Source organism: Trachurus trachurus (assembly GCF_905171665.1).
Source record: "Trachurus trachurus genome assembly, chromosome: 9".
Classification (NCBI taxonomy): Eukaryota; Metazoa; Chordata; class Actinopteri; order Carangiformes; family Carangidae; genus Trachurus; species Trachurus trachurus.
Window position 1 is genome coordinate 14454397 of NC_139895.1, and position 24489 is coordinate 14478885.

The 24489-nt window shown below is 43.4% G+C and overlaps 1 protein-coding gene across 1 annotated transcript in view; it reads left to right on the plus strand.

Annotated features, from left to right (window-relative positions):
* LOC310991161 (ADP-ribosylation factor-like protein 15) overlaps nucleotides 1-24489 on the plus strand; it is a 98975-nt gene that overhangs the window by 28201 nt on the left and 46285 nt on the right. Inside the window, exons 2-4 of the mRNA XM_083978773.1 lie at nucleotides 9883-10027; nucleotides 11434-11493; nucleotides 20893-21101. Of these exons, the coding sequence (XP_083834899.1) occupies nucleotides 9883-10027; nucleotides 11434-11493; nucleotides 20893-21101 (414 nt within the window). The remainder of the gene's footprint in view (nucleotides 1-9882; nucleotides 10028-11433; nucleotides 11494-20892; nucleotides 21102-24489) is intronic.

Here is a 24489-nt window from a genome sequence, read left to right on the forward strand (position 1 = left end):
GAAATCGAATTATAGCCAAGTGCAATATTGAAATTGCAGGGGCTGCATTTTTTTCTTTTTTTTGGATTAAAGTAAAATGTGCCACAGTGATTATGATTATAATGATTTGTCTGTTCCTGAGGTAGCCAGTATGAATTGGTGCATGCAGTACAGAGTGAATAGGTGGCAACAGTTTGCTTTGACCTGACAGATGGCATCTTTTTAACAAGCATCACGTCTTACGATTAAGTAAAGCTCATTAAACAAGAAAAAAAAAGTTGTGGCAAGAGAGACCTTTATTCACCTGTTGTAGCCAAGAGGTTTTAGTAGTTGGAGTATATAGGCTATTTGTGTGGCTGTAAATCTTGGTGTTCCAGATTAGCACTTAACATCGGTGGCTCTGGTGTCAGTCACATTTTCAGTTACTAATTTCCTCTGTCATTAGTAGTGCATATACTTTTTTCGTCTACTCTATATTTTGAACACGTTGTCCTTGTGTGCACTTGTGAGGAGGATATAGGAGGTAGAGCACACTCACATTTATATTACTGCTAAGTTGCACTGATATAACCATTGAATGTGTAATGACATTTGGAGACGCCATTTTTACTATCCTCAAATTCCAATGAGAAAATGTTGTTTAATTTCTGCATGCTCTGTACCCTGTTGTGATATTCAAATATACTCTACTGTATATTTTTATTATTAACATTTATTTATTCAATATTGAATTCCATATGTTAATCACAGCACCTCGAGATATTATGGAAAAGCTGTTGTTCCTCCAGTGCTGCAGGAATACACTCATACTGTCCTCCCATTAAATAATAAATTCATGGTATTGTTCCGGCAACATAAAGGTCAAAGCCTTCGCGAAAGGGCTTTTCGAATGGTGCACTCTGTGTTTGTGTGTCTGTGTGTGTGTGTATGTGAACCATAGCAGCGGGCACTTACTGCCACATCCAGATGGTGTTGGAAACAAACAGGGCCACGCCGTAGGACCCCTCAATAGGACCGTCTAGACTGGTCCCTGACCAGACAGATACAGCCTCCCATCAAATTAGCGTTTGTCAGATTTATGGTAATGGTCCGCAACAGTCTTCCTGTCAGTGACATCAAGATTTACAGCACTGACACCCACCCACCAACCCCCTGCCACACACATACACATACACATATATGCCATCCTCATCCTGAGCTCTCCCTTTATCCCGCTCGCCCTCCCCTGCCCCAGCCTCTTTCTCCCTCCATCCTTCTTTTTTTTCGACCCCGCTCATTGCTACTGAACAGCTCTTGCTCACCACCAAGCCTCGTCTATGCAACTGGGAGGAGAAAGTTGTGGAAGTGGTTGTGTGTGTGTATGTGTGTGTGTGTGTGTGTGTACGCCAGGGAGGTTATTGCGATGGCTGAGGCCACCTAGTCCCCCGGTCTCCCTCTCTAAAAAGCATCACAACCCCAGTGGCCAAACCACCCAAGCCCCCTCTGCCTCCCCAACAATGGCTTGTGTCAGGGTTTCCTGTTAATCCTCTGTGATGAAGCTTGAGTGTTTTTTGGGGTGAAGGGGCTAGGGAGGAGGAGGAGGAGGGTGAGGTGGTGGTGCAGCGAAGCTTTGGGGGTCGGGGGGGGGGGGGGGGGGGGTGTAGTTTGGGGGTGACACAGATACTGAGAGCTCTGAGTTTAGAGGGAAGAGGAACGGAGGGGAAGAAGGGATACATTGGTAGTGGTGGAGGACAGACAGACTGAGAGCCGCATGTATGTGGATTAGCGTCGCCCTCTCTTTCATGTCGGCGTTTTGGGTGGTAACCCGATCCCTGGGCCCGAGCACTAGTGAGCCCAGTGGGAAAGGCTTCCTGACAGATATCCCGTCCATTCTCAGCCCAAATGTTTTTCCAAGGCTGCTCCTCTGCCTTTGATCTGGCCTCCTCCTCAACCACGCAGGGTCACAAGCTACGACGTCAGGCCAGATAGGAGAAGGCCAGCGCTGGAGCCGCTCACTGGGAAAGGGGAAGAGGGGGGAAAAAGCAGAGAGGGACTCTTAGACTGTTGTCCAGAAATCGAGCCCCGAAGTCTACAGCTCTCTTGGTTGTCTTTAAAAGAGGACTTGCTCCAGATGCTCGCATCAACTTATTCAGTCAGATGAAACTCAAGCTTTGGTCCTCTGTTCCTAAACGGCTGGCAGTTCTTATCTGTTTTCCTGTGGTGTAGTCACTATGACTAAACTGATTCTTGTGGGAATGTTTTTGGTTTTTTAGGAAGGCTGGATGTCTCTCTTCCGTAGGACTGTGTTGCTTAATTAACACAAGTGACATATTTTAAATATAATACATTAGTGAAAAAAGCCAAAAACTAGGAATGCTGCCTGGAACTAGGGGTGTCTTTTGTTAAAGCAGAAGTAAGCGGAATGTTTGTGTTAATATAAGTCTTAAATAGTTCTATCTTCCGACAGCAATCACTTATATAGAGTGTTTGGTCTGAAACACGGGTCTGTCAGTCACTCTGCTCTGCTGTAAGCCGAGGAGAAAACTTTCCTTGTATCCTACAACCTTTATCCAATGAGGAGAGAGAACAGCATAAAGGGGCGGTCCTCTCTGTGTGTGCAGCCAAGGGATGCGCGTGAATGTGGTGACGTTGGGACGAGGGCGGGGACTGATAACTCCATCGACTGACAAGAAGTTAGCCAAAACGACCGGATCGCTTACTTCTGCTTTAAGATGGTGCTCTTTGGTGAAGGGCTGGGTCAGTAGAAAAAAAAGAGAAAATACCAAGGCACTCATCTTAGAATAAAAATATTAAAATGCCCACACCTGTGGCCAGACTTTTAATTGTACCTGTCTTGGTGTCAGACTACACTTCCTGATGAAGGCTCTCAGCCAAGACGAGTCGAAGCGTCTTTCTTTACTATGTTTGGCCCTTAATGCAATAAAGGCATTTTAATATTTTTATTCAAGATGAGTGCTTTGGTATTTTCTCTTTTTTTCACAATACATTATTACTGTTTGACCTATTCTACTTTGTTCATTTTATCCGATTTATTTGTGTTTCTTGTGAGTAGAAGATGCAAATTCAGTTACAGTAACGAGTTACAGTAATGCATTGCATTATGCTTGTAATAGATGCAGTGTGTTCCAGCAGAAAGCTTGGGGGCGCTCTAACTTCACTCTATGGATTATTGTGTGTGTGTGTGTGTGTGTGTGTGTGTTCCAGCTTGTCTCCTTGTCCAGACACCTTAGCGTCAGGGCAATAGTGTTCGAGCTCTGAAACGAGGGCCAGACAGACAGAAGTGGGATGAATGAATTGGGTAGCGGGGTTGATGGGAGAGAGAGAGAGAGAGAGAGAGAGAGAGTGGATGTTGCTTCAGAATAAGGGGATGATGTGCCTGCAAAACAGTGACAAGCAAATCAGCTTTAAAACAGGGCCTCCCCTACACACACAGACACGCAGGCATAATGGGTTGTGGGTTGTTTTGTCGACTTAAGTAAGACACGGTCTACTTCACCAGACGGGGATGTTGAGTTGGTGCAGACAGGGTCATCTTATTATTGCTGTATGTCTGTCATTCAAGTCCAGTAGGTCTCGGCGATATCGTGTTTTAAGCCGTTGAAGTCAACAGTAAACATATTCATCATTCCCTCCATCAAAAACATTCCTCACAACTGGATGTGCATTGTCGAGACATGGAATGGGAGTGACGCGTATCCCCCAAATGTTCCAGTGTGTGTGTGTGTGTGTGTGTGTGTAGGTGTCTGTGTTTGTACAGGGATCTATTTCTGATGCGGGGGTAATGAATGGCACCTGTTTTAGTGTCCTTAGTTGGCCATCATTTTTGAAGTGCAGTAAATCTTGTATTTCATCACCCACGGCTACAGTTGAAAGCATGTCACACAGCTCACTGCCAGATCCGCATTTTGTTTGTTTTATCATGCAATTAAGGTTTTAAGGAACCAGTCAATCATGCCTGTAGTGACAAGCAAACCGTGCCTCCGGTATCATCTCGCCCTGCGCCCTCGGGGGAAGAAAATGTGCTGTCATGAGAGGCGAAAGGTGGCGGCGGCGGTTAGAGAGCTGGTGGAGGAGGAGGAGGAGGAGGAGGAGGCGTTTCTCAAAACATCAGGAGAGACTTGAGTAACCATAACATCTCAGTCTGAAATATGTGTTATGTTATGAGGCAGAATGAAGGTTGGTGGGTGGCTTGGTGAGGTGTGGCAGCGGCAGGGAGGGGGGGAGGTGGGGGAGGGGGGGAGGCGGGGGTGAGGGGGGACCCAGGCCTGTAGCTGTGTCTGTGGTTGGCGCGGTAACAGCTAAGCATGGGAAGGGTCCAGTGATCAGCCTTGTGTGTCTAGCATGTCTCTCTCACCCCTTAACGAGAATGGCATGCAGTGCGCCCCACACACACACACACACACACACACACACACACACACACACACACACACACACACACACACACACACACCCCTCCAACCCCACTCCTCCCCCTCCCTCACTGTACTGAGCCACACTATGTCCCACCGTGCACCCCCCATCCAGCTTCAAAGCGGCAAATAACAACAACAACTGAAGGGGGGAGAAGATGAATGAGGATGAATGAATGTGCCCCTTCCACCCCCCCTCCCCCCCTTTTGCCCGTACACCCCCCCCCCCCCCCCCCCCTCCACCCCTCCACCCCCCCTGCTCCCCTCTATCCGTCCCTCTATCCCTGACTGACTGCCTTCCTGCGTGCCCTTCTCTGCTCCCGCCCTCCGCTTACCCCTGGTTCTGCAGGCCTGTGTTATGACTGTGGCCGGTGTGTATTACACACATATCTGTTCGCGCCGCTCCTCCGTCGGGACGCCCATATAAAGGACTGTCATTTCCAAAGGTCAGGCGTGAGCCCTGCACACAAGTGTTGTCCCGACACTTGGTCTGGAAAAATAAAAACGGCCCGCTCGCCCGTCCGTGTCCTGTGTCTGTCTACGGAGAGAGGCTGTGACTCCCAGAGACCAGTGTCTCGGATGTCCTTTCCCTTTTCTCCTCCCTCCCTCCTCTTCCCTCTGCTAGCTCCGCTGTTGTCGGGAAATCAAGATACCCTCTGCTTGTGTGTACATTGGCAGCCAAGGAGGAAGTCATGGCTTGCTTTTTGGTGCGCCTCAGTATTGGAAACGCATGGTGCTAAATGTGATACCGCGGTTTTTAATAGGCATTATTACACTCATTAGCACCATCGCTGGGCCGAGTGCAAACAGTTCAAGCATATCAGTTGATGTGTAATGCCTACCTTTCAAGAGGAAGTGTGCTGCACCACAAGCAAGGACATGACCCACAGTGCGTTGGTGGACATGGTTTGTGTGTCTGAAGCTTATGCTAAACAAAGTGTACTTATGAATTATTAGATCAGCTTTCATAGTTTCCATCTAAATCCGTTTACATTCTTTTTTTCCAAAGTGAAAACCGGGAAAAGGACTTGAGCCCGGGAGGTGATGATAATTGCCTGTTGGAGTTTTCCATTGCCAATGATACTGATGAGAGAGCAGTAATTTTATAATCACTGATAAACCTTGTACTCATTATTTCCATAGGTTTGTTTTTCTTAAAAACACCTTTGGTAGCTTCAGATTTTCCCCATACCTTTTTGACACACCTCATACACTGGAGGAAGCAGAAGGAATACACAAACTATTTTATATCATTTAATAGATCGTTAGTTCATATGGAAAATTCATGTCTTATTCACCCCAACTCTACTCTTCATTCAGCCCGACGTAATTAGTATTTCTGGAAGCCAATTTGTAATGAGTCACCCGCTGAAGTGTCTGTGCAGTTAAATATGAGCTATTACTGTATTTTTGCTTCATGTTATCATTGTATCAAAACTCTTCCGCCAAAGAAGTTGTGTAAGGGTAGAATTTGTTATGTTTGTGATGTGATATCATGTCCCTCTCTTGTAAAACGCTTTTGGATTAAAGCGTCTGCCAATTGAGTAAATGTAAATAAATGTAATATATGGTTAATGTTAGCCAAACTTCTGAATAACACAATATAATGTAGTGATCCTAATGATCTTGAAAGCTTAAATATGCAGTTGTAATGAGTTTTCCAGCTACACCATTAGTTGATGCTGCACACCTGTTTAGATGTTTTAGCCCTGTGAAGAAACAGTGCTGGTGTTCTGTTACTACTGTATTACCATTGAGCTATGTTCCTAAGCAGAAAATGTTAAATGCGCCGCCGCCTACCTACACACACGGCATTTCATTCTTGTCAATTAGGCAGAGAATATCAAAATACCCAGAAGGAGTATTTGTGGGCCACACGCCACGTGTATCCTTTGGCGACCCTAATCTTAAGTTGTTATTTCACAGCGGAAGCGAGGAGAAAACCGGTCCAAGGCGACTGGAAGCTCGTTGGTGTGCCTCAGTTTGGAACATGCCGTCATGCCACTGCCCATTTTCCCCCATCCTGCGGTGTCTTGACGGTAGCCAGGGAGTACGAGAGTGAAACATGAACTAGTCTACCGCAGTGGTAGCAGCTCCCTCTAACCCACATTTATTACCTCTAAAAATACAAAGTGGTTTTCTAAAAAGAGCCTGGCCCCTGTTCTGTCCAACTACGTCAGGTGAATTTGCAACACCATGGGTTATGACTCACTGACAAAACACTTTTCCTCTGAATGTTTCAACTCCTGCTGAACCCCCTCAGTTTGTGGCGGCTGAACCCTGCGTCTTGATCTTTTTTCCGTACATGTTACAGCCCAAATATCCGGGAATATGTGACGTGGTAACGGTATGCAAATCAGCTGATGGTCAGTTGAGGTCAACAGGCTCCATGGTGGTGTTTGTCACGCTGCTGAAAGAAAACTGAACGTGCGGTAATTATTCTTTATTTTATACCATCGATGTCTCTGGACGTGGACGAAGCTGAATGCCGTTACATTTTGCATCATCTGTGGAGCTATGGCCTATTCTTACACAAACACTGGTCAATCGGCAGTAGTTTCTTCAACTTCTGAGTCCTGGTTCGCTGCCAGGAGGCCCAGTTATGTCACCCATTAGATTTCTTGACATCTTTTTCAAATTGGAGGCTGGGGAGGCTGGGTTTTCTCTCTCTCTTGCTCTCTCTCTCTCTCTCTCTCTCTCTCTCTCTCTCTCTCTCTCTCTCTCTCTCTCTCTCTCTCTCTCTCTCTCTCTCTCTCTCTCACTCTCTCTCTCTCTCTCTCTCTGTCATGCATCTTTTAAGGAGACATTTAATCTGAAAAAATGCAGCCTGGCTGTGTCTTTAGTGATATTTATATTCAGCAGCATTTCCCATTTACATAAAGCCTACCTAATCAGCTTTCACAACAACAGTGAGGTAATGTCTCGCCAGGTCTTTCAGCGAAGCACAATTAAAACATGTCCAATCCTATAAGAGGCAACCGATCGATAAAGTCTAGGAATGGCAGACTTTTTATGGAGAGTGATTTGGCAAGGAGGGGCAGGGTTTTATTTGTTTTCCTTAAAGATTGCTCTTTTTTAATGCACAGGTGGCCTGGTAGTAGGAGATTAATGGTAGCTGTAATAAACAAGAAAGCAAAGCCGACGAAGCCTCCACGACTCGAGCACATGTTCCTCTGTGTGACGGGACATGTGAGAAAAACTTTTATAACTTGGTTACGTCTCCGTTGTCTGAGCGTATACTGTAAATCACTCTAACAAAATTTGGGAACTGTTGACTGTGTATGTTCAATTCAATTTCCAGTTTTAATCTCAGCTGTTTGTCTGGATGCCTCGGAGATTTATGGCGGTAGTCATCATAGGACGGTCTTATTTGAGCTCTCAGTCTCCGTGACACAGCACACTGACTCTCACATCATCGAGCGTGTGGTTGACAGGGGGGAGGGGCACGACTCGAGGTAAGCAAAGGAACCTTTGGACATATTTATTTTTCTCCTGTGAGCCTTTTGACCAAACTCTCCTCGTCAATCTCGTGCTGTCAAAGAAGGCCAGAGGTGGGAGCTCCCATCTTTCTCTCTCACGGGGGCCGATGTGTACATGGGGGACACCAGGGTCAGGCCCTGGATGCTCCTTTGGTAATCCTTGTGAAATCCCTGCACGTACAGTGCGGTGGGAGTCGCCATGACCGTCTGCTCCCACATTCCCAGGAAGGCATCACCCTTTTTTGTTGCCGACTTGAGTCAGGTACACCTATAAGATAGTGAACAAACAATCTCAATCACAGGAGCATCATATAGCTACTCCAGGTCCTCCTCCTTTCCTCCTGTCAACCCAGACAGCTCAGAGGATTGACAGCTGAAGAGCGGATTTCACCTCCAACAGAATTCTTTACATGTTCCTTCAGGGGCGGTAAGGTGGTGGGTGGGGAGGGGGAGGGGGTGGGGGTGTGTGGGGGGGGGCAAAGAGAGCTAGAAAGAGAATAGAATGACCTCATCAAACCAAGTTTTTACATGTGTTCCCCCATCTGACACGCGTGTGTTTCTGATCTTACCGTTTTTCTGGAAGAGGAGAATGTTTCCTGTTTGAGCAGACTGGCGGGTTCACCGAGGAGTCGGGGGGGTCGGGTTGCTCAGCCAACGTCTGGTTCTGTTGAAGCAGATTCCCCACATCTCCATCAAACAGCAGCTCTGTTTTGGCACGGCTCTGAAAACTGACCCTGGTGGTCACTTAATGTCTGGGGGTCTGCGGAAGAGTCGAGGCTGAAACACTCTCTGCTGCTCTCTCTCTGGTTCCCCTCCGATTTTTTAAACAAGCAGTGGTTGTGTCCTGTATCAGTCTCTTCTAGTCTGAAGAAAACAGTTGTTCATTTTGTTTAATTAATCTCAAAACATGACGTGAGCTGCAGATAAAATCAGATTTTCAACAGGAGTTCATTCGGTCTTGAACTAAACCTAATTCTTGAACGTTTGCCAAATCGTCTTCAGTGTTGATACAGAGTGTTTGTTTATCTTCTCATTTGTTTATATCTGCGTCTCCTCGTTGAGGTACACTTTTTAATGGCATGCCCGAGCACACCTGGAGAATGTGCGCACAGATGTGCAGCAGTACGTGTACACTGCGTGTGTTTTCCTTCCTGTCAGAGTCTTTGATTGAACAGAATAGCAGTGTGTGTGTTGAACAGGGTCGTCCCCTGACATGAGCAGTAAGCAATCTTGTGTTGATGTTCTTCCACCTGAAACGTGATATTGTAGATGGGAAAGAGTGTGTGTGTGTGTGTGTCTGTGTCTGCCCTGCCTTGTCCAGACTGGTTCCTGTCTTGCTAATAAAAGAGATCTCTTTTTAGTTTTGGATACTGATCTCTCCACACGAGTTTAAAGATCTCATTCACGGTTCACACTGCATTTGCCCCTTAATGTCTCACAGCAGGCCCTCAGTCCCAGGCCGTGATTCATGGAGTGACAGGTCTGCCTCTGGCCGCCATAAGGGCCCAATCAGACAGGGTCCATACACACATACACACACATACACACACACACACACTGCAGACAAAAACATGTTGCGCCAGTGCTTAGATACATGCACCTAACGATATTTTGTTCATGTAGATTTTTACTCTTCATGACATGATTGCATGAAATCATACAAGTCAAACATTTTGTGGTTTTATTTTTTTGTCATTTCTCATTATTTCTTTCCTCTCTGGCGAATCATGGTTAAACATTTAGTTTCTCTGGAAGTCCTTCATCGACCAGACCTGTTTTTGATATGTATTGGGGTTTGCTGCGTCATCATACAGCTGTGATGTCCATGAGAATCCTCCTGCAGAGTTGAAAAGACGCAATACAACTCCGACAGTATTTTGTTTGAAGGATTGCAGAAGTTGTTGTGTGATGCCAAATCGCAGAACACAGTGTCTGTCTACCCCATCCTCCCCTTGGTGCGTTTGATTTCTTTTTTTCAATTGCATTGATTGCTGTGTTTGCTTGTGTTGCAGTGTTTCCGGGCACTGTGCTGTAAAGGACCCCCACCACCGAGACCAGAGTATGATGTGGTGTGCATTGGCATGACGGGCGCTGGAAAGACCAGCCTGCTCTCACGCCTCTGTAGCGAGGGCGGCGACGGCATCGTTCCTACAACAGGTACATGCACACGACATAAGAAACAGTGGAGTTTATTCAGGGCAAAAATATGTGTCCTTAAACCGGAGCATGTCCTCTCCACTGATACTACTCATGGCTCTTCCCTCACATTTGTTCCTGCGAGCTTTCCAAGCTTACGAACCGCTTTCATGTTTCAAGAACAAGTTGTCCTCCGGATTAGAATCACAGGAAGATAGTATTATCCAGGTATTACAGCTCGCCAATAGGGGGAAGCATGTCTTCGGTATGTTTTTCAAAGTCCCCAGCGCACATGCCAGAAACACTCTGCTGTATCTCACTAGCCAATACTCACCTTCTTTCTTCTAGTCAAGTGGGAGGCTGGTGTTAAGTATGTCCAGAAGAAGAGGCTTTAGGGTTAGTTCATCATTCTCCTGGTAGTCAACGCTGCGCTTTCCAGCGCAATGCAATCCCTCAAGGACACTGACATTCTTCTTTCCTCCCCTGGCTTTGTCAGCTTTGAGTTGTTGCAGAATCCCATTTTAGGTTTAGTCATTGTGCACTTTAACCAGTAGAAGCTAAATATGAAATAATTCCCAAATGTACCATCTGCATTCCCCAGTGTGTGCCTGTTTGCAGGCAGCGGTTCAAGGTAGTGAACACCTGTCTGTGCATGCCGCTGAGCAGGCCTTAATAGATAAAATATGTTGATTACTTATCTTAGCAGAGATTTTTTGGTGGACTTCTCTGAAATAAGATTTAGCTGTCAGCACCGTCTGCATCTGCCAACATCTACAGAGGGAAGATCATGAAGAACAATGAGGGGGAAGTCTCCTGTGGCCCCTTCCCACTTCTTGCTTCATGACTTCGCACTGTTGTAATGTACTTAAAACCCACATTTAACAGTTAATTCATATGTTAAGAAAGTTATAATCAGTTGTGTCCCCCATCTCTCCTGCTGTTTTCGAATGTTACCAGGAAAGGAGTTCCCAAGACAATTTTGCATAATTTGTGCAACATTAAATCTCTTACTCGAGTGGGTTTCTTTACGATTTTTCCACTGTATGCAACAACCACAGAAACAAACCACATAATACATGGTAGCATTTTAGCATTTCTTGTTTTTCTGTTTTGCTAACCCGGACCACACAAAGTGTTATTTCATTTATTTATTTTTTTAACAATGCAGCCATGTTGACAGTGCACTTTATGTTCACCAGCTGCTAGTTTGCAGAAGGTACACTAAATATCCTGGGGAGATCAAAATGAAAAAGTGCATTTTTTTAAAGTCTGATATTTTTTTGAGTCATTTACTCGCTGTTTAAAAGCAACTGGGCCAACATTCCTAAAGGTTGACTCTCTCCTAACATGTGCTGTCCACACATATAAAAATGCACTTAATTTCTCCATGTCACTATAATGATGGATTTTCATTTTTTTCCTCTCAGGTTTCAGCATCAAAGCAGTGCCATTTCCAAATGCCATCTTGAATGTAAAAGAACTTGGAGGTAAGGAATACAGGTGAATTTGTCATCAGTGAAGTGACCAAACTATGATGGTTTCTTGTAGGCCAGCCCAGATGTTTACAGGGTAATTTGCTGCAGCCCTAAGTAACATTAATACTCACTTAATATATGCAATCGAGTTATTATTTGAAAGAAATAGGTTTTTTCACGAGAATATTCAAATTATTTTAATATTCAAAAAGCTGTGACTTTGCAGCTTACCATATTAGGGTACATACAAAAAAAATCTTATTTCTGTATTGGTTACACATGTATTTGAAATTGTCACACTGTCTTCTTTAGTGAGTGGACATTTAAACATTAAGATCTGCACTGTCAAAAAGCATCTCTAATGTTGTTCCTTCCTTAGATAATACAACTTGCTCTGATATCGTCATCTTAGATATCATGTTTACGCAATGAACGCTAAGGACGCAAAAGCATGTTTGTTTTTACCTCCTATTTGAAGTGGCTGTACAGTCTGCACCCTGTTATTCCTGGAAATGTGCGGCACTCGAGGAAGCCGTTTAATAAGCACAGATGACGGATCTCGAAGTGGAGATCCGTAAACAGACCCGATGCAATGGGAGGCCTCTAGTTCCTAAGGGGAGCCTTAAGCGAGGGGTAGGACGGCAGGACAGCGTTGTCTGTTCTCCTACAAGCAACGTGGTGACCAAGTGAAAGGAAAATGTATTGTTTTGTTCAGAGGTAAAATAATTTATGTTGTTTAGTGCGCACTATGGGCACATGACAGGTGCAGCACATATATTTGAAGGCTCACCCAACCTAGCCTCCTGAAAAGATGAAAAACACACACACTCTCTCTCCCTCTCTCTCTCTCTCTCTCCCTAACACACACACAAAGAGGCACCAGGGGACCACCAACGAGGGTGCTACCAAATTTGGACAGAGCGCATTAGGGGGTTTTCAAAAGAGGTTTTTCTGGATTGGGTCAAAGCCAGTCTGATGGGACATTATTGTGGTTGGAAAAACACTGGTCCCACGGATGACACGTTTGATTTAGGGAAGTTAGTATAGGCTGCCACCACAGCAAAGGATGATGAAATCTGTTCTCTTCTTCTCTCCGCCCCCCTGCTTGGACCCTTACTACCCTGCTCCCTTTCTTGTAAATACACAGAGCACAAGAATCTGAGCGATTTATGGTGCCATCCGTTATGGATGGGTTGAGGAGGGTGAAAACAAGCACATGATGTTTTGACGCCTCCAGTGACTACTTTTTATGTGGAGCACAGTATCGGATTTAGGTTTCCGTCTGACGTGAACTGTTGACATGTAGCGCTCTTTGTTTGGCTGAGTGAAGGCGTACGCTTCTTGTTCCAAATGTAAATGACGTAAATGGCAGGAGTCAGGAGAGTTATTCCACTGGTCATTTTTTACAACGAGTGATTTCTGATTAAAGCGGGCCCTTTCTGCACGGTTTGTACCGTACTCAACACTTCCCATTTCTGTCACTAGTCTTTTTTCCTCCCCTTTCCCTATGGTTTTAAAACAAGCAAACATGGCTGGTTTAGTTTTATGTTATTTTGCACTGCATCAATGATGCAGAAAAATGATACAAGATGTGACGCACAGACATCAGTATTCCTGACCCCAAAAACTTGTTTTACACAATACCTTTGTGGCTTGTTCTCTTCACTCAGCCTTGACTAAGGCAAGGGAAGAAGCGTGTTGAGTGTGAAGAAGTGAAGCACTTCCCATGTATTTCCTTCTTCTCCCATGGGAAAAGCCATTGAATGTCAATGAGCTACTCTCCCATTACAGTATGGAATGTAAAGCAAGTCTGATGCAGGTGACCTGAAGCGCTGGAGGTCGGAAAGAACATGTAAGGCAGAAAGAAGTCATCCTTACATGGCACTCGGAGGTGGCTTGGGAGCCAGTTCTCTCTGTCATTAAAATTTTGCGGGCTATGAACCCATGTAAGTGCAGTTGACTCACAGCTGTAACTTGTATTGTTGCTAAGCGGGGTAATGCATTTTTTAACTCTCCCTTCCTTGAGTGCACTGGGCCAGATTGTCGTAAGTGCAAGCTGTCCTTTAAACCAGAGGCACAAAGCAGCTTATGTGCAGGCAACCCTGATGTATGATGTCTGTAATGATTCTGACTATACGAGTGTCTCACTCATGCATTTGTCATTGAGGTCCCTACCATCTTGTTTGAATTTTCTCTCTTTGTCATCCTCAGCTCTGGTTTCTGTCTCTGGTTTCTTCCTTCCTTTTTGCTTCCCATACCTTCTTCTCTCTATTGCTTCTAGATTTAGCTTCCAGTTGTCGTGTCTTTGTCTCGCTTTTTCCACCTTCACACCCTCTCTCTCGCTTTTTCTGCTTATTGATTTGAGCACATTGTCTGGCCTTGATAGAGGGGCGCTGCCTTGCTGTCGCCACCAGGCAGGACTTGCCTGTCTTGTCATTCAGTGTGTTTACATGGATGTAAATAACCTGGTTATATATAAAGATGACAGATTTTCTTACTAGGTTCGTTCACATGCGCATGTGAATGACAAAAATTATAAACAGGGAAAGTATCGTGGTGACAGCTGTGACATAATCAAATCCAAAGTCTGACTGAAGCTTAAATTGAAATAAATATGTCTAAATAATTTGGTTTCCACAGCTGAGCAGCAGACTATTTGTACGATTCAGGCACATGTGCGCACTAAGAGACAGACTGTGTGGTCTCACTGCAGCGCTTCCCTTCTTTCACAGGAAAACGCATATTCATATGTCAGCCGTGGTTTAGAGATAAGGTAAAAAGGTAGGAGGCAATTTCATGTGCTCTGTCATTGGCACTAACCAAAATACTAACACAGTGTAGCAGTGTCACCTGTATGGCACCTTGAATAACTTCCTCTCAAGTATATTTAGTCAGGAATTAAATCAATATGCAGAGAGAGTGATGCAGCAAACGTACTCTCAGCTTCATGCTGCACATCAAAGAATGAAAATGCAACATTGTGAAATAAAAGCTGTATTTACTCATTTGACTAAAGCTTTATAAAGGCAATGAGGATCCTCTGGTTATCTGGTTATCCTTGGGTGAGCAAACATATTTTTTTTTACCCAGCAGATCTGGGGGATTAGGTGGGAAGGGCACCTCCGGGGACACAGGGAGGAATCTATCAAGTGTGTGTATGAGTGTGTGAATGTGCGCGTATATGTCTCGACAGTGACATGACGTCAAGTCTAGACGGGCCATTTCCCAGTGTGCATTCATGCCACGCAACGACAGCTTATGAAGAAGCAGTCCTAATAATCACTACTCGTTGCTATTGTTCCTCGGTGTTGTGGCTGTCGAGGTGTGTGGTTTGAAGTAGAATGGAGAGGCAGATTTGCACATGTTGTATTTGTAATTAAATCAGGATTTCATTTATTTTTTAAAACAGGTTAGAGTCTCTCTATTTAAAGGATTATATGCTTTTATTTGTAGATGAGCATATGAACATATGCATGTATGGACTAGATGAGTGAGATTTGCCTAAATTTGAACTTGCCATTGCAGCTCTTGGTACGTATCATCCATTATTGGTCCCATCATGTACTCATTGGGGAAGATGAGCAGGATGCAATAACATCACAGAACCGTTGCCAGTTGTCTATGACCACCAACAGCCAAAGGAAGTATGCGAGCACATCTCAGAACAAAACCACAACATCGTAGTCGCTGCAGACCCCATGTGGTTCTTATTTCTATCAAACGGGACCACAGTGTGTGTTACTTTGCCCAGCAGGGAGGCTTCTCCTTTGCACAGGAAAAGACCTGACAAAAAGTAAAATAATTTGTAAATTGTCATTTGGGTTGAAAGCAGATGTTGGCATCTGCGGAGTGATCTGATTTGCAAGCAGTTTAGGCCTCATTCAGGGATATTACCCTATTTGACTTTGGGATTTCTTGTGGATACAACGAAGGAGGATAAATCTGACTTTTTTTTGTTCTCATGTGGTTGTACAGCAGGCTATATATTCAGAAGTGAAGTAAAATATGAATTTAAATAGCAAGGATATGGTGGTGAATTATTACAGTTTCAGACACATGAATTGTCTATATCTATAAACAGGAAATCATGTGCAGGGCTCTCTTGGAGTCTAGTAAGCAAGTTAAAAACACAGAAAGGCACATTTTCTATAATAAAAAAGTGCTTAGAACACTATACAGGAAAAGAAAAACATATAATAACGTAGAAATAAGAGAAAATTTAATAAATATATGATAAATTATGAATACTACGACTGATGTGTGAAAACCACACAGTGGCACATGTTGAAAATGGCTCATCCAATTGCGAGGAGGGTTATTAGTATACAACCAAATTATTTTCACACAATAGCGCAACTTGTTTATCTCATATATTCAGAGGTGTCACATTCGTCTAAACCAGATTTGTCAATTATGTGCATGAATGAGAAGGACTGGTGTGTTTCTGGCGGGGCCTCACACAGGAACTGTTTACTTAAAACAGACACTGCTGAGACTGCAGGTGGATGGGTATATCAACAGCTGAAGTGTTTTCCACCTCACTCCCGCTGCAGCCCCAGCTCATTCCTCAATGACATAAGCAAACTTTATTACAAGAGGCCTCCCTCACAAGTCGGCGCTCCCTCCCATCACTGTATTGTAGCTGTTTTGTTCTGGGAGAAAACACTGTCTGCTTTTCGTTAGGGTGACTTCAAAGAGGGTTGCTTTCAGTGCTTCAACTTTTAAGAGTGGAAAGAAAACCCTGACTAGCAACATATTTGTGTTTTTGTTTAAGGTAAAAGTTGGCAAAAGTGTGAAGGATAGGAGGCAGAAATGTAAGACAGAGTTTCTTCCATCTATCTGTGAAACTGAAACCATAACTGCATCAGTATCCAACAACAAACAGACCTAGCCTCAGCAGTAGCCTAATTTAGACCAAACGGAAAATAGAGGAAATATAGGATAATGCCTTTCAACTATGTTGATTTATTTTTTAAATATGGACCATCACAAGTGGTTTAGATTTCCAAATGAATTGTGAAACATCATCATCATCATCAAACACAACTGAAAGTGAATCTGACCAAACTCAAGACTCTCTGCTTTTAATTTTTGCTGCATAATTGTTTACTTATGTTTCACTGGTGTTTGCCTCTCAGTTTGGTTTAGGATCTCACAGCCACACTTTGGTGAAAAAAAGAAGTAACCTGATCACGAGAATGTTGTTGCCACTTGTGTTTGTCTAACCAGCAGATGTCTGCTTTTCCCATTCTCTTCTCTACCTGCACTTTTGGCATCAAGACTTCAACAGAATCTTCAAATGTACTGTTCTCAGTATTTGCGCAACATTTTCACAACATGTGTTTCTGAAAACCTTCAAATAACAGAACCAAACTTTGCTTTAATTGTTGCAATCAGATACATCACTCCAAGACAGTGTTGTTTAGGCTTTTTAACAGGACCTTGTCAGTAGTAAAAAGTGCTTAACTGTAGCATTTTGTCCTTTTAGCACATAAAACTGGTAGTGCAGAATCAAATCTATTGACTTAATTAAATAACTAATTGTAATCACATGGTTGGTGGCATCTTAAGCTTGTTTTTTTCGCCCAGTTAGAGGCCGCTTTTCTTTTGATTTACTACTGGATTATTTAACTAAAAAAATACAGATTCAAACTTGACGTGAGAAGAATTCAAAAGCAAAAAAAATGTTTACAGTTAAAAAATTTGCTTTGCTGACAGCACATTCAAAAAAGTAAAAATCCGTGTCCATGTAACAGTAAAAGCAAGTGTTGTGTGGACAGACACAGTTGGCTGCATCAGTAATGAGTGGTTCCCTGGTAAAGTGGTTGACATAACAGCAGCCTGTAGCAATTTGCAGTCCATGTGCAATTAATTATCAAGTGTCTACAAAGCACATATATAGCACATCTACATACAATAGAATGATGAAGATGCATGTCTTCCTGATCTCAAACCATGCATAAATGCTATACATTTACATATTGTATGCAGTACATTGAATAAGTAATTTCACTGCTTGTTTCCGTCCCATCTGCTGCAGAAGGTTGGAGAAGTCTTGGTCTGGTTGAGTGAGCGAAAGAGGGCGAGTTGGCCGGTCAAGGTGTTTTTCCTCAGATCAGTTTGATCCCGGAGTTATTTTGACATCACAGACTGGTATTATATTTTTTCCACATCGTAATATTGTCAGAAATCATAGCATGGATTTATGTTGAAGTACGAGTCATAACTTAAGTCAGAAGTAGACAAGAAACTAACGGAGCACAGATGCAATGAAGATATGTACTGTAGATGTGTAATGAGCTCAGCAGAGAGTTGATTCACATTTCTCTCTTTATTAGTTCAAGTTACTCGGATCAGACAGATAATTCATCATGCGTGAGCCATTCATTATTTCATTAATATGGTCAAAATCTATAATCTAAATGAATGAGGCAGTCGTTTTCCAACTGATGAAGGTCAGTAAAAGACATGACTTTCACTGAAATGCCATATTTTAGCTTGTTTGTTGAGCTGTTGACTTTTTGCAAATTGCATTTGAGTGCAAGCTTGAAGAGGAAGTATTAAACAACATCTATTTAAGTTATATGGAGGATTGATACACAAGTGTTAAAGGGCAGGAAAGTAGAAGGGAAGTAGAAAGGAAGAGAGAGAGAAAAGCAAGCAAAGGAATGAGGTTTTACTTATGGTGCACTTCTTTGATTAATAATGATATGTAGTAGAGCTGCCAGCATCCCCAAGAACCATGACATCATGTTTGGAAATCCTCCTGTTAGACCAATAGATGGCAGAAGTTGCCAACGAGATCCAATGAGACGTGATGGACACTCCACCATTTCCAGGCAAAGATGAGAGAAACTTCCTCGTCAATCTCTCAAGTGCCACTTTGTCTGATAGCTTTTCACTCCAGCGAGAGGTGTGAGTAGAAGGAGTGGGGGAGGAAAAGAGGAAGGGAGGGAGAACATGAGGGGAGGAGGTAAATGTCACTGAGAGCACTTCGTGATTTTTTAAGATTTGCCAGCCTCACAGTTCGTCACTTCTTGGCAGTTACCTTACTATGAGCAACAATAACAAAACAACAGCTCACAAGATTGCAAAGGAAGTAACCTCACCAGACGGAGGAGGATAATTTTAACCAGAGACAGTTCATCCTCCGAAAGCACATGCATGTACTTGCGTGTGCAATGTGACGGGACCTTTTGTTGTTTGTGTACGGTGTGGAACAAACATTTAGAACAATCTAATGGCAGACATGTTATGGAAAAGTGATGTGCAATTGACTTGAAATGTTGTAATGTAAATGTAATCGAAGTGAACTGTTAGAGCAGGAGGAAAGTTTGTTTATGTTATCAAATTATAAATCTGAAATGACAACAGTCACACTGTGGCATGTTGGAGACAGGATAGGGCGACTTCTACTGCAAGGATTGCAGTAAGCACTTTGCATTGGATGGCTGGAATTGTAAAACTCTCTCACTTCTAAGTAATACCTTATTTCTGCACAGTTCTTTTTTTCCCCAACATATGTGATAATTTTATAAAGGTATGTAACTACCTTACCTCCTCTTACTTTTACAATTTGAAGTTTCCTTATGAAGCGAAATCAGAAAACATGGTCACAATGGATGGATTTGGATTGTCACAAGATGTCCCAATGCTAAAGGAGCATGAGTAACATGGAGGATATGACTGGCATATCACGGTTTGTGGTGTTGAGCTAGTATGTCAGCATCAGTGAATAGAGGGCGAGAGCAGCAGCTGTCATCGGGCAGTCATTCCTGACCTTAAGAAGAGTTTTTAATTTTTTTTTTTTTTGCATGCACTGAAGAGCAGCGTAATGAACCTTTTTCATATCTGCTTTCTGGTGGGAAGGAAAAAGTAAGAAATGCTTGTAAAAATGGTGTCCAGTTTATAGGAAAAACATTCAGCCAGAGTTAGGGTTGCAGCTCCGGTTCATGAGACTGATTCTGCTCAGGGCTTTGGGATTGGTGCTCAAATCGAGAGGATTGGGGGGGGGGGGGGGTTTGAGAGAGAGAGAGAGAGAGAGAGAGGCAATGGTTCCTGAAGAATTTATTGTTCTTAAATTAGCCTGTCAGGAAAGGTTCCAGTCGTTGAAGTAGCCCCATTAAGCTGTAGTAATCACATGGTAATGTTTTGCTTCAGGTGAAAATGACTAAGGTTACGGTCAAGGCAGCTGCTGTTGGATCAGTCAAATCCTACACTTGCCTCCTACACCGACGGGATTTTTCACAAGAATAAAAGCAAAGACATGTAATGTTTTTCTAGATGTTTTTTCCTCTTTAAAGGGATAGTTCAACATTTTGGCAAATTGGCCCATTGCCATAATCGCTATGGTCATAGCAGTAGGTTCGTTACCTTTATTTGTCGGTGCAAGCTATTTTTAGAACGGCAGAGCGGAGCAGCAGGCTGCTCAGAGCTACGCTATGGAGGCTAAAGGAATTTCTTGGTTTCCCTCATCAAACTCATCAAATACAAAATCCCCAAACTCCAAAATGCTTTCGTGGACAAGTTGTGACCTGCACAATCACCACGCTATGAGATAATAATGTAACGTTACGAAACTGAGCCGTTTTCAAGGTAAATACAGGGTAAATACAGAGTCTGCTTGCTGAAAAACTGTCCCTGAACGCAACGCGCATCAGCGGTTTTGCATGAATTTGTCTAATTTTATCTAAAACAACTCTGTCTGGTACGATCTGTTATTATCTCATAGCGTGGTGATTGTGCAGCTCACTACTTGTCCACGACAGCGTTTTTGAGTTGTTGGATTGTGTATTTGATGAGTTTGATGAGGAAAACCAAGAAATTCCCTTACCCTCCATAGCATAGCCCTGAGCAACCTGCCGCTCCGCCGTTCTAAAAATAGCTTACACCGACAATTAAAGGTAACGAACCTACTGCTATGACTATAGCGATTATGGCAATGGGCCAATTTGCCAAAAATGTTGAACTATCCCTTTAAGAGCATCATCTACACTGTCATAAAGGGAAAGCATGAACTGTCAGTGGGGGGGGGGGGGCTTCTTTCAGTTTGCATGTTGGTCTCTTCCTCAAATTATTGATACTAACAAATAAAGCTGCTGTGAACTAAATTTAGATAATTGTGAGTGAATGTTCCTACTTCAAATAGCACACAAAAAGGGAACCATGAACTCAACGTCAGAGGTGGCGTTGAAAATTATTTGAACACTGTAGTGAGTGCATGTATTTACTAGTTTAGAAAGTATATCTCAGCTTTACAAATTACTTATATATATTTTTATATACGTATTGTGTATTCTTGGTTATTGTTTGATGCACAGCATTCCTCCACAGGAGCTTTTGGTAATTCTGCTGACATAACAGCTGTACCATCAGTTATGACACCTTTGATGGCATCATATCTGTCTACAGGAGCTGACAACATCAAGAAATATTGGAGTCGTTACTACCAGGGCTCACAGGGTGTCGTCTTTGTATTGGACAGCGCGTCGTCAGATGAAGACCTTGAGGCAGCACGAAACGAGCTCCACTCGGCCCTGCAGCACCCGCAGCTCTGCACACTGCCTTTCCTCATCCTCGCCAACCACCAGGACAAGCCTGCTGCAAGGACGCCAAACCAGGTGACACAGACGGTTTACACTGCTGTTGTTTATTTATCCCATCCCACGCAACAATAACTTCAATCAACTTCAGTTTGGTTTTCACAGCTGAACACGGCTTCTTCCACACATTCGTTAAAACATCTCAGTCGGACATATCAGATTTGCATTTGGGGCTTGGTATCACTGTGGTGAACGTGTAAATGGGCAGAGCTCTTTAAGGGATAGTTCGACATTTTGGCAAATTGGCCCATTGCCATAATCCCTTTAGTCGTAGCAGTAGGTTTGTTACCTTTAATTGTCGGTGCAAGCTGTTTTTAGAACGGCGGAGCAGAGCCGCAAGCTGCTCAGAGCTACGCTACGGAGGCTAATGGGATTTCTTGGTTTCCCTCATCAAACTCATCAAATACACGATCTAACAACTCTAGTTGTGACAAGTTGTGACCTACACATTCACCGCACTATGAGATAATATCGGAACGGTACGAGACAGAGTTGTTTTCAAGGTAAATTCATGCCTCGTTCCTGTCGGGGGCAGTTTTTCGGCGAGCAGTCTCTGCATTTGCCTCGAAAACAACTCTGTCTTGTAACGCTCTGTTATTATCTCATAGCGTGGTAAATGTGCAGGTCACAACTTGTCCACCAGAGCGTTTTGGAGTTGTTGGATTGTGTATTTGATGAGTTTGATGAGGGAAACCAAGAAATCCCATGAGCCTCCGTAGCGTAGCTCTGAGCAGCTCGCAGCTCTGCTCCGCCGTTCTAAAAACAGCTTGCACCGGCAATTAAAGGTAACGAACCTACTCCTAAAACTATAGGGATTATGGCAATGGGCCAATTTGCCAAAATGTTGAACTATCCCTTTAATTATGTATGTATGATCATCAGTTTTATAAATTTATTAGATAACAGACCTTAAGAGTGTACTACTGTCTAGTCAGGGTGGTGTTTGTGCGCCTATGAACCTGGCAGTGGTGTTGGCAGCAGCAGACCCACAGGGCAAATTGGTCCCTAGTGAGGGGCCAATCTAAAAATGATCAAACAATCTCAATAAATTGGTGTTTTGGGAAAAGAGAAATCTCATCCAAAATACGGAAATAACCTGCAGCCAGGTCTGGAACAAGAGCTTGCAGGCAAGTCCCAACTGGGCATAGTAAAGGCTCTGCTCAAACTCTCTGCCATGTGGGTCAACCTAGTCTCCTGTTACAGAGCTGCCCAGGGCGAGATGCACCAAATAGTTGGATGGTGATGGAGGGTATGGTGATGACACTCCAGCATGTGGTACAGTAGTTTGAGTTTTCCACCAGCTCAGACCTGGTGCAGCATTAACATCCATCTCGGGCGATCAGATCACATGGACGGCTCCGAGTCCAGGTGTGAATGCAACCACGAGGCGTTCAGGATGCATTCCAGATCTGATTACTGTAGTAAAACCACATTCACAGGTGATCAAGGACCGCCAAAGTCCTTTGCCACAGTTTTATTTTGGACCAAAAATATTTTCCTATCTCAAATGGATTAGACTTAATGTGATTGTAAGTGGTGTGTTCAGTACAGTAATTCGCTCAACCCTTTCCGCTTGCTCTCTCTCACTCTATCAGACACACACACACACACAAGGATATTTACAATGGACACGTCTGTTGATTAGCTAAAAATAACACGTATCTCTTTATCTGCATATGAAACTAGGAAGTGAGATCTGATCACAAGTGGTCAGTGGAAAATGCATTTTAAAGCCGACGAGATGTATTGCGGGCAGACCACTTGAGATCAGATAACTGAAGATGCATGTACCATAATAATACCAGGGCTATCTGTAATGAACATACACACGGTATCAATTGACATGCCATGGTCAAATCTTTTTACTGTTGATTTCTCTTCTTGGAGTTCTGACCAGAGATTGTCAGTACCTAATTAACTGGTGGATGACACCGTCATTCAAGTATGTTATAAAGCTGAAGAAGTAACGTTTTCAGGCCCGTTTTGCCCTCGGGAATTCTGAATCAGCAGACAAGAATCTGGAGTTCAGAGGGACGGCAGCTTCTGTTGTTGCAGAAGCAAAACTGTGAGTGTGGAAGGTGATTGGGGATTCATGAAGGCAGACTTTTAGTTGGCCTCTACAAGGTTTGGGCAAACTGTCAGAGGACTCAGGGAGGAATAGGGGCTTCCTTTCTGCAGGGGAGGAGGTCTGCTGAGCTCAACTGGGGATATCACTGAGCAGTGTGGGAGGAACACATTGAGAAACTCATGCAACGTTTTAAGACAAAGGGCTCTAAATGTTGTTATGTTGTTGGGCTGTCTTGGTTGACACATCTCTTCAGTGTTGCGACACGGTGTTCTTCGGTTACTGAGATATTAAACTTCTTATCCTCCTGTGGAAATCTTAAGCCAAGGTGCTGGAAACAAGGCCTCAGCCAGTTGTTGAACAACAGATACAAGAGCATTTAAGCAAATTCCACTCTGATTGTGGAACAGTGAAGCAAATTTCTACATTTCAGCACAGAAATGAGGTGGATTTCTCATTCCACCTGACCTCGCGATCTGGAATGACATTCTGGGCAGAAAGAAAGTCTGTGCTGCTGCTGCTACCATGATCTGGACTTGTCCGTTATCAATTTTATTGATTTGTCTACTGTCATTGGCCATTGCTGTGGCACTCCAACAAACTTACTTTGTTGTGATGACGCAGAGTTGTGTTCAACTTGATCTTTCAGCTCCAGCTCCAGTCCCAGAATGACCATTAAACTCAAATACCTTAGAGTTACAATATTAACGAGCACTCTGACCAGCAGTTAAAATCATGAATTTTTCACATAAATATCTCACATAACAATTGGCCATCGTCAGTGGGGAATCTGATTTGTATTGTTTTTAATGTTGGAGGATTTTCCAATCTCAGCTCACATTTTGTAATACATTCATCTGTTTCACAGGCTTAGGGAACACACAAGGCATGTGCGTCCAAGATGCTTGCTTCTTCTCCTTCTTGGTAAATGGTCCATGAAACTACTTTTGGGCTCTGGGACACAGTGTTTCCTTAGTATGTTTCCCCCTCTTATTTAAGACATAGGTTTTTATTGTTACTTGCTATTTGGCATTGTATCCTCAAAACTGAAAATATGTGATTTCTTAACATCAAACAATTAGCCAAAATGCCTCTAGATTATCCTAAGAAACACAACAGTGTCTCATTTTAGAAAACAGTCAGATCACAGATGTTTTTGATTCCATATTTTACCCCTATTGGAGTGCCATGCCTCCGTTTCTGTGGGAAATCTTTCAGGGCATTGAGTTCACTTCTTGCACTGGTATTTTTTTTTTTGACTGAGTTGTCATCAGGGTGAAATACTCCATATTGTGTTGAGCAGATACGTCTGTTCTAATCCTTTCTGTATATTGTCAGAAT